Source organism: Heloderma suspectum, chromosome 1, assembly GCF_057233095.1.
Source record: "Heloderma suspectum isolate Gila_16-S chromosome 1, 16-S_ref, whole genome shotgun sequence".
Lineage (NCBI taxonomy): Eukaryota > Metazoa > Chordata > Lepidosauria > Squamata > Helodermatidae > Heloderma > Heloderma suspectum.
The window spans coordinates 132582623-132600295 of record NC_139458.1 but is presented as its reverse complement, the minus strand read 5'-3'; the positions used below and the strand labels follow the sequence as shown (position 1 = coordinate 132600295).

The window sequence follows — 17673 nt, the reverse complement described above, 5'->3', positions numbered from 1 at the left end:
AATTCATAGGTGGTTGATGGACCTTACCCAAAGGATGCTAACTGAAGGTTCCGAGTCAGCCTGGAGAGCAGGGACAAGTGAGGTGCCTCAAGGTTCTGTCCTGGCCCTGGTGTTGCTCAACATTTTTATAAATATTTCACTGAGAACATGGGCAAGATCTCCACAAGAAGCCCTATAGAAATGTTTCCAATAAATAAACACAATACTTTTACAGCCGCACTGAAAATTGAAGTGAAAATGCCCCCAAGAGGCAACTAGTTGGAAGTGGGCTGCCTTTGAGACAGTTTCTGATGAGTGCTAAAAGAACTAACAAATCAGGGCATTATATATTTACGTGTGTGTGTGTGTGTGTGTGTGTGTGTGTCTTTCTCTCCGTCCGTCCATCCGTCAACATACTGTTGTATAACTCAATGCAATTCATGGATGTTTTTCGTTTGAGCATCCAAAGCAGCATATTAAAGAACAGTCAGGAGAGAGCAACACGCGTCACATTACAAAAGAGGCCCTAATGACTTACCCGAGCTCCTGTAGTTTACAATTTGGATGTTTTAGCCCCTCACACAGCGCTTTCATTCCTGTGTCTCCTATTGCATTCCAAGACAAAAGTAACTTTTCCAGCCTCTGGTTTACCGTGAAAACTTCAGCAAGATTCCCACAACAAGCTCCTGTCAAACAGCAATGATTCAAGCTGTAGGGAACAGCCAGAAGTGATAGATGAGTTATGAATAGAGTTTCAAAAACAACAGTGAACCATATAAAACAAAATAGTGTATTATTTGTTTAAACTAAAACTGTCTTTTTATGTTTAAACTTGCCCAAGTGAAACAGACAGGAAATGGTTACAAACATCAAACTGAAAAGAAAGAACTGAGAACTTACCATAGCAGCTCTAATTTACAGTGTGGATGTTTGAGCCCCTCACACAGCATTTCCACTCCTATATCGTCTATTTTATTTTCAGTCAGAACTAACTGTTTCAGCCTCTGACTTTCACTGAAAACTTGGACAAGATCCCCACAACAAGCTCCTGTCAAATGACATCTACACATCCTGCAGAAAACAGCCAGAAAAGGAGCCAGTGATGGATAAGATATGAATACAATTGCAAACATAACAATGAACAAAACGAATCCAAATAATGGCAGTTATTGGATGATTCATTTAAAATGTATAGATTACTAAAAGCATAGGTGTCTATGCTGCTTTATATAGAGAGGGAAACAATTTGTAGGAGGGGGAAAATATAATTGTCTGTTTTACTTAAGAAAATATAAAGGTTTTACAGAACAAAAAAAAGGGGCGGTCTGGAGTTGTCTATACTGAATGTTTTGTTAAGTCAGGGCATGATCCTGCTGAGGGTAAGCACTTTCATTTCATCGGCTTAAAACTCTCCAGTTGAAGTGCTTAACTTTGGCTGAGATTATGATTATGATGAAACATTTCTACCCCACCTTTTAGGAGACACTCTCACAAGGTAGCTTGAAATAAGAGAGAGCTTTAGCTGTTGGGCAATATAGAAATGAAATGAATAAATAAATAATAAAAAATGTTAAAAACAAAACAATCACTCAGGACTGATGACATTGAAGATCCACAGTCCATAGCAAACAAGAATCCAAAGCCCATGAAAAGCACAGCTGTACTTTTCATGGCAGGTCCTTAACAATCCAAAGTTCCAGGAGTCAAGAATCCAAATTAAGATAGGGTCCACGTGAAGAGTGCTTCCAGAGGCCCAGATGGTAACACGTCCAAAATTAGAGGAACTGGGGCATTGACGACGAGACTGTCCCAAGTGAATTCTCCTGGCCTTTACCTCGGCTTAAAAGGGGAGGGCATGCCCTCTTGCACTTGATGGACAAGGGCTTTCAGGCTCTCAGTGGGGCCTCCATCCAAACAGGGCATCTGCCCTCCAGAATGATGCTTCGACCTGAATGACCCCAGCCCCAGCCCACTTTTGTCAGGTTCTCATGGAGAGCTTCCCAGACTGCCTGCTTTCCAAGGCCAGACCAGCTAGTGGACAGGGAGATGGGTGACTCCTGGCTCTGCTCTGAGAACACTGACAGAGATGAGCTCACACAGACACTGCCATTACAGAGGCTGAATAGGCCCAAGCCCTTCCAGGCTACTTCTAATCAAATCCTGGCTATAATCGACAAAGTCCACTGCAGTGCTGAAGCTGGGCCCTGACAAACACAGATGTCAGTTTAGTTGATGCAAAACCTCCAGCACTTTTGGGTAGAGATTTCCCTCAAGGTGACCCACAGAGAGCTGGACCAAACACCCTTCACCAGGAACTCAAAGACCCTCCATGTTTCCTGTCAGATGCACCACACAGAGCTGGACTGTGCTCAGAAACTATCTGACAAAAGTACCATTTTACCAAAAGTACCAAAAAAGAACCATTTTAAATTTGTAGAAAACGGTTGCCCCAGTTAAGTCCATGAAAGGACTGAAAGGAGTAGTACTGAGAGCATGGTGTGTGCTGGTATCTTGTCGCACCTGCAGTTTCAAACCCAGAGCTGGGAGGGCCAGAGAATGCATCCAACTCAACAAAAAGGAAGAGTACCAGCAGCCTGTAGGTGGAGCGTGCGGCCTGCTTGATTTCACCCGAAGACACTCAGAATATGCGCTTTACAGGCAGCAGATAGACCAGTGGGCACCGAACCCAAGTAAAGCAATGGTCTGTAACTTTTACTTTTCAGAAATCAGGAGTCAAAAAAAAGTCAAAGGTGGACAAACACAGGAAGGGAGGTCTATGTGGTCCCTGCTCAATTGATGGTCTCTCCACATCAATATCATAGTAGGCAATTCAAGTTACCACTAAATTTGAATGAAACTTCTATTTGGTCACTCAAAGTAAATAGCCCTGAAGCAAACTTTATAAGATCTGCAAAATTAATTACATGGGATGAGACCCCTATGGCTATGGCTCATGTGCTTATGAGGGCAGATTGACTTTTACAAGATGTTACGGACAATCAGAATGTACCATTCGGTGGCAAGGGGATTGTTTTGGTGGAGACTTCAGTCAAGTACTACCAGTTGTTCCTCATGGCTCATATCCTTTTATTGCACAGAATTGTTTAAAATACTTGAATTTATGGTCTTCCTTCAAAACAAGAAAGTTAGAATGGAATATGCGAGCCCACCCAGATGAAACAGAATTCACGAAGTTTCTAATGGACATCGGGAATGCAGATTATCTGACAGTTCCTGGTACTACAGATGAAATTGAGTGACCACACAAACTGTTTATAAATGAAAATTTAATACCCTATATATTAGGAGATTCTCCCCAAAATAACAACAGATTATCAAAATGTGTGATCATTGCACCAAAAAATGAAAATATAACAAAATAAACGCTGACATTATAGAAATGATACCTGGTGATTCCAGAGAATACATCAGCATTAACACTGTAACATCTAAAGACCCTGAAGGAGTCACTGCGGCTCATAGAACCTCTGTCTCTGTCACCAGGCAACCACCCCACCTTGGAGTGGGCTTTGAGGGGTTACACCTGGCATTGGGTGATGGAGGCAGATTGAGGATGCTGCTGGTGTACCACCCACACTGCTGCCCAGCAACCCCCCTGGCGGAGTTGGCAGAGGCAGTCTCAAGTGTGGTGTTGGAGGAACCCAGTAGGGTAGTTCTGGGTGACTTCAACTTCCATGCTGAGGCTGTCTCTGGAGTTCCAGCTCGGGATGTCATGGCCTCCATGACAACCATGGGGCAGTCTCAGTTTGTCATTGGCCCAACACATGAAGCAGGGCATACCCTTGATTTGGTTTTTCCTCCAGGTTGTGAGATGAGTAGACTGAAAATTGGGGGTGGGGGCCCCAAGAAGCTCCATTGTTATGGTCAGACCATTTCCTGGTGAGATTTGAACACATGGGGCTAATTCCCTCCTGCAGGAGTGGGGGACCCATTTGGATGGTCCACGCCAGGAGACTGATGGAATCTGATGGATTTCTGAATGCTCTTAGGAATTTTCCAGTGGAGAAAGCTGGTGATCCAGATGAGTCCCTAGCTTCACTGTGGAACAGTGAGATGCGGAGGGCCATTGACTTGATTGCACCTGAGCGCATTCTCTGGAGCTGTGGAGGCCGCTCCACTCCCTGGTACACTGGGCAGCTACAGTCAATGAACCAGGCTGGATGTCAGCTAGAGCGCAAATGGAGCAAGTCTGCGGGCAGCAAAGAAAGCTTAATTTGCTGCCTCCATTGCATCCTCAAGGAGCCGTCCAGTGGAGCTCTTTCAGGTGGTCTGGGGGCTGTTAACGCTCTCCCCAGTGAATGGGGCCCTGGCCCTGTCGAGGACCCGCTGTGACCTTTTTGCATTGCACTTTGAGGACAAAATCGCTTGTCTCTGCAGCAAACGTGATGCTGCTGTTAGTGCAGTTCCAGTCGAGGGGTCTGAAGCCACCATCTGCCTGATTTTGTGGGATCAGTTTCACTTGCTGCGGCTTGATGATGCGGACAAGGTATTTGCTGCAATGTGACTGACCACGTGCCCGCTTCAATCCTTGACCCTCCTGGGTAATAAAAGCTAGCCGAGGGGGTATGACTGGGTGGTTCCAGGGTGTGGTGAATGCTTCTCTTCGGGAAGGCATGATCCCTGCTGTCCTTATGGAGGCAGTAGTTTGACCACTCTTGAAGAAGCCCACTCTGGACCCAATGGGCTTAGGCAACGACTGCAAATACCCCTTCCTTAGGGGAGGTTCTGGAGAGGGTCATGGCAGAACAACTGCAGGCTCTCTTATATGATACTGATTATCTGGACCCATTCCAGTCTGGGTATCATCCTGGTTATGGGACTGAATCAACCTTGGTTGCCCTGATGTATGACCTTTATTGAGAGAGGGGCAGGGGGAGTGCAACCCTGTTAATTCTGCTCGATCGCTCATCGGCTTTTGATACCATAAACCATGGTATCCTCCTGGATTGACTCCATGGGATGAGCATCGGAGGCATTGTGTTACAGTGGTTCCGGTCCTACCGGCAGGGCGGATTTCAGACAGTAACATTGGGTGACCATTCCTCAACCCTTTTGCAGTTGAGCTATGGGGTGTGGCATGGTACCATCTTGTCCCCGATGTTGTTTAATGTCTATATGAAGCTGCTGGGAGCAGTCATTAGGGGATTTGGACCCAAGTGCTACTGATTACTCTATCTCCCTGTGACATCTGAATCAGGAGAGGCTGTGCAAGTCCTGCCTCAGTGCCTAGATTCAGTAATGGGCTGGATGAGGGCCAATAAAATGAAACTGAATCCTGGCAGGATGGAAGCCCTGTGGGTGAGTGGTTCCCGAGTCCAGGAGATGGGCTCATTGCTTGTTCTGGACAGGGTTGCACTCCCTCGGAAAGATCAGGTTTGTAATCTGGGAGTACTCCTAGATTCATCACTGTCGCTGGAGGCCCAAGTGGCCATGGCAGCTCAGAGTGCCTTTTACCAGCTTCAGCTGGTTTGCCAACTACGGCCTCTCCTGGACAGGGATAGCTTGGCCACAGTGGTGCAGCTGCTAGTAAGTTCAAGACTGGATTACTGCAATGTGCTCTATGTGGAGCTGCCCTTAAGGCTGCTCTGGAAGCTGGAGCTAGTGCAGAACGCAGCAGCTTGACTGTTGCCAGGAGCTGCCCCTTTCCAGCATGCAACTCCTTTGCTGAGGGAACTGCACTGGCTGCCCATTTGCTACCGGGCCAGGTTTAAGGTTTTGGTATTAGCTTACCAAAAGCCCTAAACAACTTGGGACCAGGATACCTGAGAGAGTGCCTTCTCCCTTACCAACCTGCCCAGTCACTGAGGTCATCAGAGGTCATCAGAGGGCATGCTCCTGGTGGCTCCACATGTACCTATGGCCTGATCGGAGTGTACCCAGGGAAAGGTCTTTAGTGTGGTGGCCCCCTTTCTTTGGAACTCCTGCCCTTGGAGGTCAAGCAGTCGCCAACATTGTGCTGCTTCCCGGACCTCCTGAAAATAGCTCTTTTCCAGGAAGCGTTCCTTAACTGACTAGCTATGTTTTTTATTGGTATTATGTTTTAAAAAGAATAATTTTAATATGGTGTTCTAATCTTTTAATCATTTTATTGTTTTACCTTTTATGTTCACTGCTCCGGAATCTGCTTTAGATATGGAGTGGTATATAAATGTTATAAACAAACAAACAAACAAACAAATAAATAACTAATGTTAACATTAAAAATCAGAGCTACTGTGATATTACTAAGAAACTTGAATATTTGCAAAGATCGAATGAATGGTACAAGGCTTATTGTCGAAAACATGAGTGATAGCTATTTAGATTTGGAAGTCGTTACAGGGGAAGCAGCAGGAAAAACAGTGTTCTTACCACATATTGATTTAACATCATCTGACGCAACATTACCATTTCAATTTAAAAGAAGACAATTTCCAGTTCGACTGGCCTTTGCTATCACAATTAACAAGAGTCAAGGACAAACTTTGGATAAAATTGGAATTTGTCTTCTTGATCCAGTATTTACATATCAACAATTATATGTTGCAATGTCACGTGTATAATAATTTAAAAATCCAATTACCAAATCAAAATAATTGAACCCGCAATGTTGTTTATAAAGAAGTTTTAAATAAATAAATTCTGGTAAAATTGACCTTTAGGACTTGAATTAGCACTTTGAATTCTTATGAAATGTTTACCATGTGATATATATTAAAATGTGAAGCATTTTCTTGAGGAATCAATATCTCGAGTTCCACTTGGCCTTTTCCATAATTTTTTTAAAAAAAACTTAAAGCATTTACCACACAGATTTACCAAAACAGTTTTGGGGCTAATTTCATCAAACTGATTTTAAAATATATGTTTTTCTATTAAACTGAACAACTTTCTTGCTTACTATACCACTCTATCTCTAACAATTTTAATACCAATTTAATAGGAAGTTGTGAAACCTCAAGGTCGGGTAAAACAGCTGACTAACGAGGTTACTAAATCAGACTGAAAGTTACACAACAGTTGTGAAATTTTTTGCCATGGGTACAGCTAGTTTTTCCCCTTCTATTTTTTAACAAAGGGTCTTGAGGGCATTTTCTGTTTTTTTTTCCCCAAATGTGTTTCCAATGTATGCCATTGTTCTTTGTTTTCCAAACGGGGTTCCCAGAGTTTTTTGGCCTGGCCTCCTGGGGGCCCAGAAGTGATTGGGGGGGGAGCCCCTAACCTCTCCCTAATATTCTATTTGTAACATTTGTAATTGTTCTGTAATGTTGCACAAACACACACAGAAGCACAAAAACTACTGGGCCAAAGAAAAACTACTGGGCCATACACAGGAGCATGGCAGGCACAGACCCAAGCGGCAGCCTGTAGGAGCGTGACACATGTAGACACGTGGAGGAGCTCGCCACTTGCAAGCATAGGCGGCGGCAGACCACATGGAAACCTGCCCAGGAGCATGCCACATGGGAAAATGCACACAGCAGCATGCAGGAGCACCACACACCCCATCCAGAAAATGATGTATTCATAGAAATATCTTATTCTGAGTAGCCACTGTGGCGTCTTGAAGAATAACATGAGCACAGGCTAAGTCGTCAGGAGATGGTTACACTGGTCATACAGAAAAGGGAGCATGGGTGACTTACACTAGGTTTTTTAGATTGTTGTTTGGATGTTTTAGCCCCTCACATAGCAGCTTCGCTCCTGTGTCTTCTACTTTGTTGGAAGAAAGGTTTAGCTCTTCCAGTCTCTGGTTTTCAGTGAGAACTTCAGCAAGATCCCCACAACAAGCTCCTGTCAAAGCGCAATTATCCAGCCTACAGGGAACAGGCAGAAAAGGAGCCAGTGATGGATGAGTTACAAATGCATGTTTCAAAAACAATGAGCCCTGTGAGTCAAAAGACTTGTAGGGAATTTTGATTATTTCTTCAAAACCAAAACGGCCTCTTTCTGCAACAAACTGCAAGAAGTTAAACAGTCAGACTGAAAAGAAAGTGCCGATCACTTACCAGAGTTGACAGTTTGGATGTTTGAGCCCCTCATACCACAATTTAATTCCTGTGTCTTTGGTTTTATGGAACTGAAGGGCTCACTCTTTCTTTCATTCTCAGGTTATCAGGGAAAGAGCAACACAAGTCCAACTACAAAGAGGGCATTGATGACTTACCATAGCACCTGCAGCGTACAGCTTGGATGTTTTAATCCTTCACAAAGCAGCTTCATTCTTGTGTCATCTACTTTATTGGAAGAAAGGTTTAGCTCTTTCAGCCTCTGGTTTACAGTAAGAACTTTGGCAGGATCCCCATAACAAGCTCCTGTCAAAGAGCAAGAACGCAATCTGCAGGGAACAGCCAGGAAAGGATCCAGTGAGGGATGAGTTATGAACAGAGCTTGAAAAACAACAATGAACCATAATGATCTAAATTCTTGTTGTGAACTATATGGTTTATTTAAAATAAGACTGATTCTTTTAATACATTACCACAAAAATGTACATCTTACTAAAAGTTTATTTTTTATTGCAGTCCAGACTTATTTACATAGGAGAAGGAGGGAAATAACAGAAATGGATCGGGGGGTATCCTTTGTTTGGAATCTGCAAGCAACAGAGTAAAACTTATATTTTATTTATTTATTTATTTATTTATTTATTTCTATACCGCCCAATAGCCGAAGCTCTCTGGGCAGTTCACAAAAATTAAAACCAAACAACACACAATAAAACAATTTAAAATATATAGAACATTAAAACCACAATATACAAAATGCAAGAAGAAATACAGGTTGCCTTCTTGTAACTGTGGTTCTCCAAATGGTCATCTGCGCACATGCCCCAGCCACTAGCAGATTAGTAGTGGCCAGGGCGCCAGCCGGGGCCCCATCCTGCCTGGCCAGCTCTCAAGGAAGCTTCCTTGACAGCTGACTAGGCAGAAGAGACGTAATGCGCACCCCAGTCACTTTTGTCATTCAAGCATGCATGGCCACAAGTCCGAACTGTTCCCGGCCACTAACCAAGCTCCAGGGCACTCGTCACCCGGGTCCATCAGTGCCCTGGAGTTCAGCAAGCGGAGGCCAGAGAGGGGTGCATGGGGGATGTCACTAGTCTCGTGGACTAAGTCAGCCCTCACCAAAGGAAGTGAGATGGGTGGCTACCAAGCAGACAGCCTTTTCTACTGTGACACCTCAGTTCTGGAATGAGCTTCTCAGAGAGGCTCACCTGCCACCTACGATGTGGTCTTTTCAGCATCAGGTTAAGACCAATTCATTGTCCTGGGCAATTTAGTTTTTTCAGTTGGTTTATTTTAAATCATCCCCTTCATGGATGATTATTTTAAATAATCCCCTTCGCCTTGTTGCAGCGAAGGGGCTTGTGTAAATCAGTGAAGCCATAAGCTATGCCATGCAGGGCCACCCAAGATGGACAGGTCATGGCCGAGAGCTTTGACAAAATGTGGTCCACTGGAGAAGGAAATGGCAACCCACTCCAGTATTCTTGCCAAGAAAACCCCATGGAACGTATGACAAGGCTAAAAGAGGTGACGCCGGAAGATGAGCCCCTCAGGTCGGAATATATAGTACTGGGGAAGAGCAGAGGGAATTTCCAAGTAGCGCCAGAAAGAGTGAAGCGGCTGGGCCAAAGCCACAAGGACACTCAGCTGTGGATGTGTCTGGTGGTGAAAAGAAAGTCTGATGCTGTAAAGAACAATATTGTTTAGGAACCTGGAACGTAAGATCAATGAATCAAGGTAAGCTGGAGGTGGTCAAACATGAGATGGCAAGATTGAACATTGACATCTCGGGAATCAGCGAACTAAAATGGACAAGCATGGGCGAATTTAATTCAGGTGACCATTATATCTACTATTGTGGGCAAGAATCCCTTAGAAGAAATGGAGTAGCACTCATAGTCAACAAAAGGGTGGGACAAGCAGTACTGGGGTTTTTATTTGCTATTCCCTCCACAGATACTCACTCAAGCTTCTGCAGTCTGCAGTTAGGGTGCTTTAACCCTGTACAGAGTAGATGCACTCCAGAATCTTCCGAAGAGCATTCCCAAAAAGTCAGCTCTGTCAGGGTCCGGTTGGTGCTAAGAACAGAGGCGAGATCCCCACAACATGTTGCTGTCAGATGACATCGGAAAAACCTAATGCAAACAGAAAGAAAAAGAACAAAAAGTGTTTATTCACCATCTTCCTCTGTTCCACTGTCGGTCTCTAAAGGGAGTCTGACTGCATTTCCACCTCCATTTCACTGTAAGAACCACTGTTATCTCAGTACCTTCTCCAGCGTGCTTTAGGGAGAGAAAGAATTGTACACATTGGACACCTGCACATATGGTGATGCCTCACAGTTCAGCATATAAGAATTGGGGGACATGCCCATGTTCCCAGTACACCACATATATATGGAGGGGCTATATTTGGCAAGCCTGTGGCCCCACATTGCTTCTAGAGGCAAACAGTTATTTTCCCCTAAAGAATGGAACATTATTATACTAAAACCTTATTTCACAAATGGCCACTCTCTATTCTCACTTGCTCCCTGAAAAGTATTTTTAAAACTCCACCCCCCCCCCATTGCTTTCCAGGGGGGTGAATGAATGAAGACGGTCTGGGGTCTGGATGGCTTTCTGACAATCCTTGGGGAGTTTCCCATTGTCCCGGCTCAGGTGGCCTCAGAGGCATGGAGTGTCTTCTACCAACTTCAGCTGGTGGCCCAGCTACACCTCTATCTGGACAGGGATAACCTGGCTTCAGTAGTCTATGCTCTGGTAACTGGGGATGCCAGGAGGTGGAGTTCAACAGACTCCTCCCGCTCAGTGCCCTAGATGTGCCTCACTGAGCCCACACCCCCGCCCGCCGAGTTGCATGCACCGCCGGGACTTCCCCGTCCTGCCCACGACCGCCCACAGCCATTCATCCTCTGTATGAGTCACCATTATACATAAAAATGGCGACTTGCTATTTTTCACAAATTAGATCTTGCGCACAATGGCTGGCACTTTCCGGCTGATCATTTTGCGCAAGATTTAATTTACAAAAAATAGGGGGATGCCATTTCTTCCTATAATGGCTACTCGCACAGAGGATAGATGGCTGTACAGCTTGGTGGGTGGGGGAAATGCTTTCTCTCCCTCCCACGCCGGCTACCGCAAAGGCAGGATGTCCTCCTCCCTTCAAGGTGCTGCCTTCGTGGTAGCCAAGCTGGGAGGGACAGAAAACATCCTGCCACGCCATGCACCTGCAGCCACCCCTCCTCTGTGTGCAAGATTGAATTTATGGAAAGAGCAAGCCACCATTTCTACATATAATGGTGACTTGCACAGAGGACGGACAGCTACAGGCAACTCGCATGGCTGGGGACAGGGTGAGTATGGAGGCCCCTGGAGCAGTTCCCAGCCATGCAAGTGGGGCAAGCAGCTCATTGAGCCCCCAGCCAACCCAGACCAAGGTGAGTCCATCCATCCCTCTGAGTTAGATTATTGCAATGCACTTTTATGCAAGGCTGCCTTTGAAGATAAGAACGTAAGAAAATAGGAAGAGCCATGCTGGATCAGACCAAGGGTCCATCTAGTCCAGCTTTTTGTTCACACAGTGGCCAACCAGCTGTTGATCAGGAACCCACAAACAGAACAGGAACAAAACAGCACCCTCCTGCCCATGTTCCCCAGCGACTGGTGTACATAGGCTCACTGCCTCTGGTACTGGAGGTAGCACATAGCCATCAGGAATAGTAGCCATTGATAGCCTTTTCCTCCAGGACTTTGTCTAACCCCTTTTTAAATCCTGGTCTTCCTCTCTGTGGCAAGCTTTCAAGTACTTGAAGAGCACTATCATATCTCCCCGCAGTCTTCTTTTCTCAAGGCTAAACATGCCCAGTTCTTTCAGTCTCTCCTCATAGGGTTTTGTCTCCTGTCCCCTGATCAGAACTTGGCATTTATCACTATTAAATTTCATTCTGCTGTTTTCAGCCCAGTGCTCCAGCTCATCATGATCATTTTGAATTTTGAAAGCAACGGTAAGAACACACAACAGACTGGCTTAAGATTGGGAAAGGAGTACAGCAGGGTTGTATACTCTCACCCTACCTATTCAACCTGTATGCAGAACACATCATGCGACATGCTGGGCTTCATGAATCCAAGGCTGGAGTTAAAATCGCTGGAAGAAACATTAACAATCTCAGATATGCAGATGATACCACTTTGATGGCTGAAAGCGAGGTGGAGCTGAGGAACCTCATGACGAAGGTGAAAGAAGAAAGCGCAAAAGCTGGGTTGCAGTTGAACCTCAAAAAAACCAAGATTATGGCAACCAGCTTGATTGATAACTGGCAGATAGAGGGAGAAAACGTGGAGGCAGTGACAGACTTTGTCTTTCTAGGCGCAAAGATTACTGCAGACGCTGACTGCAGCCAGGAAATCAGAAGACGTTTACTTCTTGGGAGGAGAGCAATGACAAATCTTGATAAAATAGTGAAGAGCAGAGACATCACACTGACAACAAAGGTCCGCATAGTGAAAGCAGTGGTATTCCCCGTAGTAACCTATGGCTGCGAGAGCTGGACCATAAGGAAGGCTGAGCGAAGGAAGATAGATGCTTTTGAACTGTGGCGCTGGAGGAAAATTCTGAGAGTGCCTTGGACTGCAAGATGATCAAACCAGTCCATACTCCAGGAAATAAAGCCAGACTGCTCACTTGAGGGAATGATATAAAAGGCAAAACTGAAGTATTTTGGCCACATAATGAGAAGGATACCCTGGAGAAGATGCTGATGCTAGGGACAGTGGAAGGCAAAAGGAAGAGGGGCCTACCAAGGGCAGGATGGATGGATGATATTCTGGAGGTGACAGACTCGACCTTGGGGGAGCTGAGGGTGGTGACGGCCTACAGGAAGCTCTGGTGTGGGCTGGTCCATGAAGTCACAAAGAGTCGGAAGCGACTGACCAAATAAACAACAACAAAAGCAATGCTTTCAAGGTCCTTACAGATGGATTGCTTTATCATCTGCTCCAGAATTTTCCCAGGGATTGATGTCAGACTGACTGGTTTGTAGTTCCCAGGTTCCTCCTTTTTTCCCTTTTTGAAGAAAAGGACAACATTAGCCCTCCTCCGGTCATCTGGCACTTCACCCATCCTCCATGACTTCTCAAAGATAATGGACCGTGGTTCTGAGAGTTCTTCTGCCAATTCCTTTATTACTCTAGGATGCAGTCCATCTGGCCCTGGAGATTTGAACTCATTTGAAGTATTTAGGTGTTCCCTGACCATATGCCTATTGATCTCAAGCTGCAATCCTGCCCGTTCAGCCTGTACTTCGCCTTTGCTAGGGGGGTCATAGACACTCTTTTGGGAGAAGACTGAGGCAAAGTAGGAATTGAGCACTTCTGCCTTTTCTTTGTCATCTGTTGCCATTTTGCCAAGCTCACTGAACAGGTGAACCACCATTTATTTCCTCTGTCCTTTACTATGCACGTATCTGAAGAAAGCCTTTTTGTTGCTTTTAGCATCCCTTGCTAACCTCAGCTTGTTCTCAGCTTTAGCCTTCCCGATGCCATCCCTGCAATTCTGTGCTACCTGCCTGTACTCTTCCTTTGTAGCTTGGCCTTCCTTCCATTCCCTATATGTGTCCTTTTTTGTTTTCAGGTCATCGCTAAGCTTTTTGAGAAGACACATTGGCTTCTTCTGTTGTCGTCCACCTTTTTTCTTGTTGGAATTGTTTGTAATTGTCCCTTTAGAATTTCCCTTTTTTTTTTTTTTACACTCTCACCCATCCAAGCTCTTTTTTTTTTTTTTTTTACACTCCTTTTCTCATTAGAGTTGCTTGCCATGGGACTTCACTTATCATTGTTCTTAATTCATTAAAACTGGCTTTCCTAAAATCCAGGGTACATGTTCGGCTACACTCAGCTTTTGCTTCCTTTAGAACCAAGAACTCAAGTATAATATGGTCACTTCCCCCCGGAATTCCTGTAACTGCTACTTTATCCGCTAAGTCATCTCTGTTGGTTAGGATCAAGTCAAGGATAGCTGATCCTCTAGTTACTTCCCCCACTTTCCTGTAGGAGGAGGTTATCTGCAACACAAGTCAGGAATTTCTTGGAGGGACCATGCTTTGCAGAATTTTGGCTTCTTCACACAGAGCTTTTTTCCTGCGATTGAGATTGCTCCTTCACGGAAGTTTGCGGGCTCTTTACATGAGGCCATGTCCCTCCAGGGCATCTCTTACACCCTTCCCTGTCCTTCCTGTGGAGTTTATATCCAGAAATGACCGTATCCCACTGGTTCTCTCCATTCCACCAGGTTTCTGTAATGTCCACTATATCCAGGTTCTCCTTGAAAACCAAGCACAGATGGTTCAGCAGCTGCAGCTTGTGCAACACGTGGTGGCCAGATTGAAGAGAAGATCCGAACACTGATTGTGGCCCACTTGTGCTGGCTGCATGTATGTTTCCAAACCCAGTTCAAGGTGCTGCTTTTGACCTATAAAGCTTTACATGGCTCAGGGCCTCAAAACCTGATGGAGCACCTCTCCTGCGTATGAACCTACCTGTACACTATGATCAACATCTGAGGCCCTCCTCCAAGTGCCTCTTCCAATGGAAGTTCGGAGTATGGCAACAAGGGAGAGCCTTCTAGATGGTGGCCCCCCGACTGTGGAGCACTCTCCCCAGTGAACTCTGCCTGCCACCAATATTGTCATCTGTTCGGCACCAGTTTAAGTCTTTCCTTTTTTTACTTGCATTTCACAACATCTGATAGGGCTTTTTAACGGGTCCTGGGATTTTATTGATTGTAAAAACAATTTTTAATATTTTTTGTATATTAATGATTTTATGTGATGGCATAATATTGTATTTTTAGAGTTTAATCTTTGTAAACCTCCCCAAGAGCTTTGGCTATTGTTTGGTATAGAAATGTAAAAAATGAATGAATTCTTGATGAAGCCTTGGTCAATCTATGGAATACAGCGGTGATTCAGGAGATGGGCACATTCACTGCTAAATAGCTTCTATTGTGTGTTTATTATTATTCCCACTACTACTGTTACTGTTGTTGAATTACTACTACTATTATTACTATTACTAATACTACTAATGTTGTGGAATTTCTTAGTCACCTGTCTCTTTAAAGAGACCCAAGGCAACTTACAAAAAATTAATATATACACATTATAAAATATCTAAACAGAATACCAAATACCAAAACATAATAAAACATCAGAAAAGTCCATGGCCAATACAACTTATGCATAAAAAGCCATAATTTGCCTTCAAATGCTTGGGGGTGATTTGACTCTTTCTTATGCTAAACTTCCTCCAGGAATCCTTTCATCCCAAAGGGGGCCATGCTCTGTTTTCACTGTCAGTATCCTTGAGCTGGATGAACTGAAACATCCATCAAAGCTGGACAAGACTGCACTCTGGATATCTCACCTGATTCATCTGCTATAACAATGGAGTCTAGTGGATGCAAGAACCACAGAAGATTCAGGAGCCTTACAAACATTTCAGAACTAAATAGACTCTGGTCACCTCACTGGCACACCAGTGTCCTGCTATGGCTAAGTCAGGCTCAGACCTGGGGAAACCCATTCAGCAAAGTCAGTAGGCAAAGAAAAGGTCAAAAGCAGGGTCTGAAAAAGGGCTGGCCCAAAGCAGGGTCTTATCAGGAATCAGAGGTCAGCAGCATGAGAGATCAGTCCAAGGAGAAGCAAGGTCAAGGCAGCAAGGATTCATGGTGCATGGGGCTGAAAGAAAGATGTTGTTCCACCAAGCAGCAGACCTCAGCTGAGACCTTATAAACTGGAGCTTCCAGAGCCCCACCCAGGACTCAGCTGCAGCACATCAAAGGCTTCCTGAAGATTAACTCCTTCTGAGGAAGGCCCTACTCACAGGAGTCCTTTTCTCATGAGGAGTCTTCCTTTGCAGATGGGCATTCCTTCTCACAGGGATTGTTCTGGCCTGCCTCTTGAGGCACCAATACTCTAGGGGTGGGGGTAGGTGGTTGATCAGCCTCTGCCTCAGAGACAGAGTTCCCCTCCTCTTGTGGGGATGGACCCATGACCTTCTCCCCTGAGACTCCTCCTGGACTCCCTCTCGGTCGCCTGGCTTAGACTGCTCCTCAATGCTGCTAGTCCCTGGGAGCTCAGGCGCCTCCTTTGAAGAGGATTCCTCCAGCAGGGACACATCAACCAGAGTTTGTGGTAATCAAGAAAAGGTCAATGGCTGGAACGTAATTCAAAATGAAGCCAAGTCTGAGCAGACAGGGTAAATCTCACTACAGAGTGAGGTGGGCAAAACATGGCCCATCTGTTCCCGCATGACCTTCAATGCAGCCCCTATTGCCCGCCATCCCCAACCACTACCAAATATGTTGCTGCAATAGCAGTGGCAAAGCAATCGATGCCTAATTATCTAAAAAGGCCAAATTTAGCTTTAAAACAAGCCTCAGAATGAAATTTGGTCTTTTTAGGCCACCATTACTATTTGCTGCCTCTATTCGATGGCAAACTGTCGAATGCTTTGCTGTTGCCGCCACCACAAAGAGCAGCATGTGGCAGGGATGCGGCCCCTGGGGGGTTGAGATTGGCCCTGAGAACCCCCCAAATTGTCCAACCCAGCTTTAGAGCTTACTCTGTTGTGCTGACAGCAAATAAAGCTGGACTATTGTAACACACTCTACAGGAGTACCCCTGAAGAGTATTTAAAAACATCAGTAAGTCCAAAATCCAGTTGTGAAGCTGCTGACTGGAGCCAGTTCTAGGGACCATGTCACTCCACTCCTGTCCCATCTTCACTGACAGCCCTTTGTTTCTGGGCGCAATTCACGATGCTGGCTCCAACCTTACAGCCCTAAAAGGACTAAGGCCAGCATACTTAAATGACAACTTCCGTCTTTGTGCTCCCATCTGTCTCCTGTGGTTGGCCCTTCTGCATGCCCTACTGCTCAGCTCCACCTCAGCTGGTGGGAACAAGGGTAAGAGCTTTCTTTATCATGGCATCCAGATCACAGAACTCTTTGCCCCTTCACTTACGGTCTTCTACCACCACATGAAGACTTTGTTTTGCTTAGGGAAGCACATGGCTGGCCTTCTGTTCGATTTTTTCAGCCTCAGACTCAGGCCTAGTATCTATTCCCTTCTGAGCAAGACAACCACAACTGTGGCTGATAGGAGGGATACATGCCTCCTTCTGTCAAGGTGGAATTCCAGCAGTGTTAAAAGAGGCAGCAGTGATACCATTATTGAAAAAAGTATTCACTTGATCCCACTGTACTGTGTAATTTCTTGTCATTCTCTAATATTCCATCTTAGGCACAGTGGTTGAGCATGTAGTGGCCTCTCACTTCCAGAGTTTTCTGGATGCTGTGGACTATCTGGATCTATTACATAACGCTACGCATGGTGTGGAGAAAGTGGGTACTGACAGGGTTTTCTCCCTCTCTCATAATACTTGAACTCAGGGTCATCCCATGCGGCAGAATGGCAGAATATCAGGACAGACAAAAGGAAGACCTTCCTCACACAGTGCAGAGTTAAACTATGGACTTCACAGCCACAAGATGTGGATGCCTGTTTGACTCCTTGGCCTTTGGTCTATGAGCTTCCACAGAGTTCTATTCTGCCTTCCATGTTTTCCAACATGTATATGAATTGCTGGGAGAGACTGTCCAGGGATTTGGAGTGCAGTGT

The 17673-nt window shown here is 45.2% G+C and overlaps 1 protein-coding gene across 10 annotated transcripts in view; it reads right to left on the bottom strand.

Annotated features, from left to right (window-relative positions):
- The window catches only part of LOC146357895 (NACHT, LRR and PYD domains-containing protein 12-like), an 81904-nt gene that overhangs the window by 23031 nt on the left and 41200 nt on the right, over window positions 1–17673 (bottom strand). For all 10 annotated transcript variants that reach the window (XM_084824354.1, XM_084815832.1, XM_084807659.1 and 7 more), the window contains 5 exons: window positions 9953–10123; window positions 8147–8317; window positions 7626–7796; window positions 880–1050; window positions 518–688 (listed from right to left, as the gene is read on the bottom strand). In XM_084824354.1, coding sequence (XP_084680480.1) covers window positions 518–688; window positions 880–1050; window positions 7626–7796; window positions 8147–8317; window positions 9953–10123 — 855 coding nt within the window. The remainder of the gene's footprint in view (window positions 1–517; window positions 689–879; window positions 1051–7625; window positions 7797–8146; window positions 8318–9952; window positions 10124–17673) is intronic.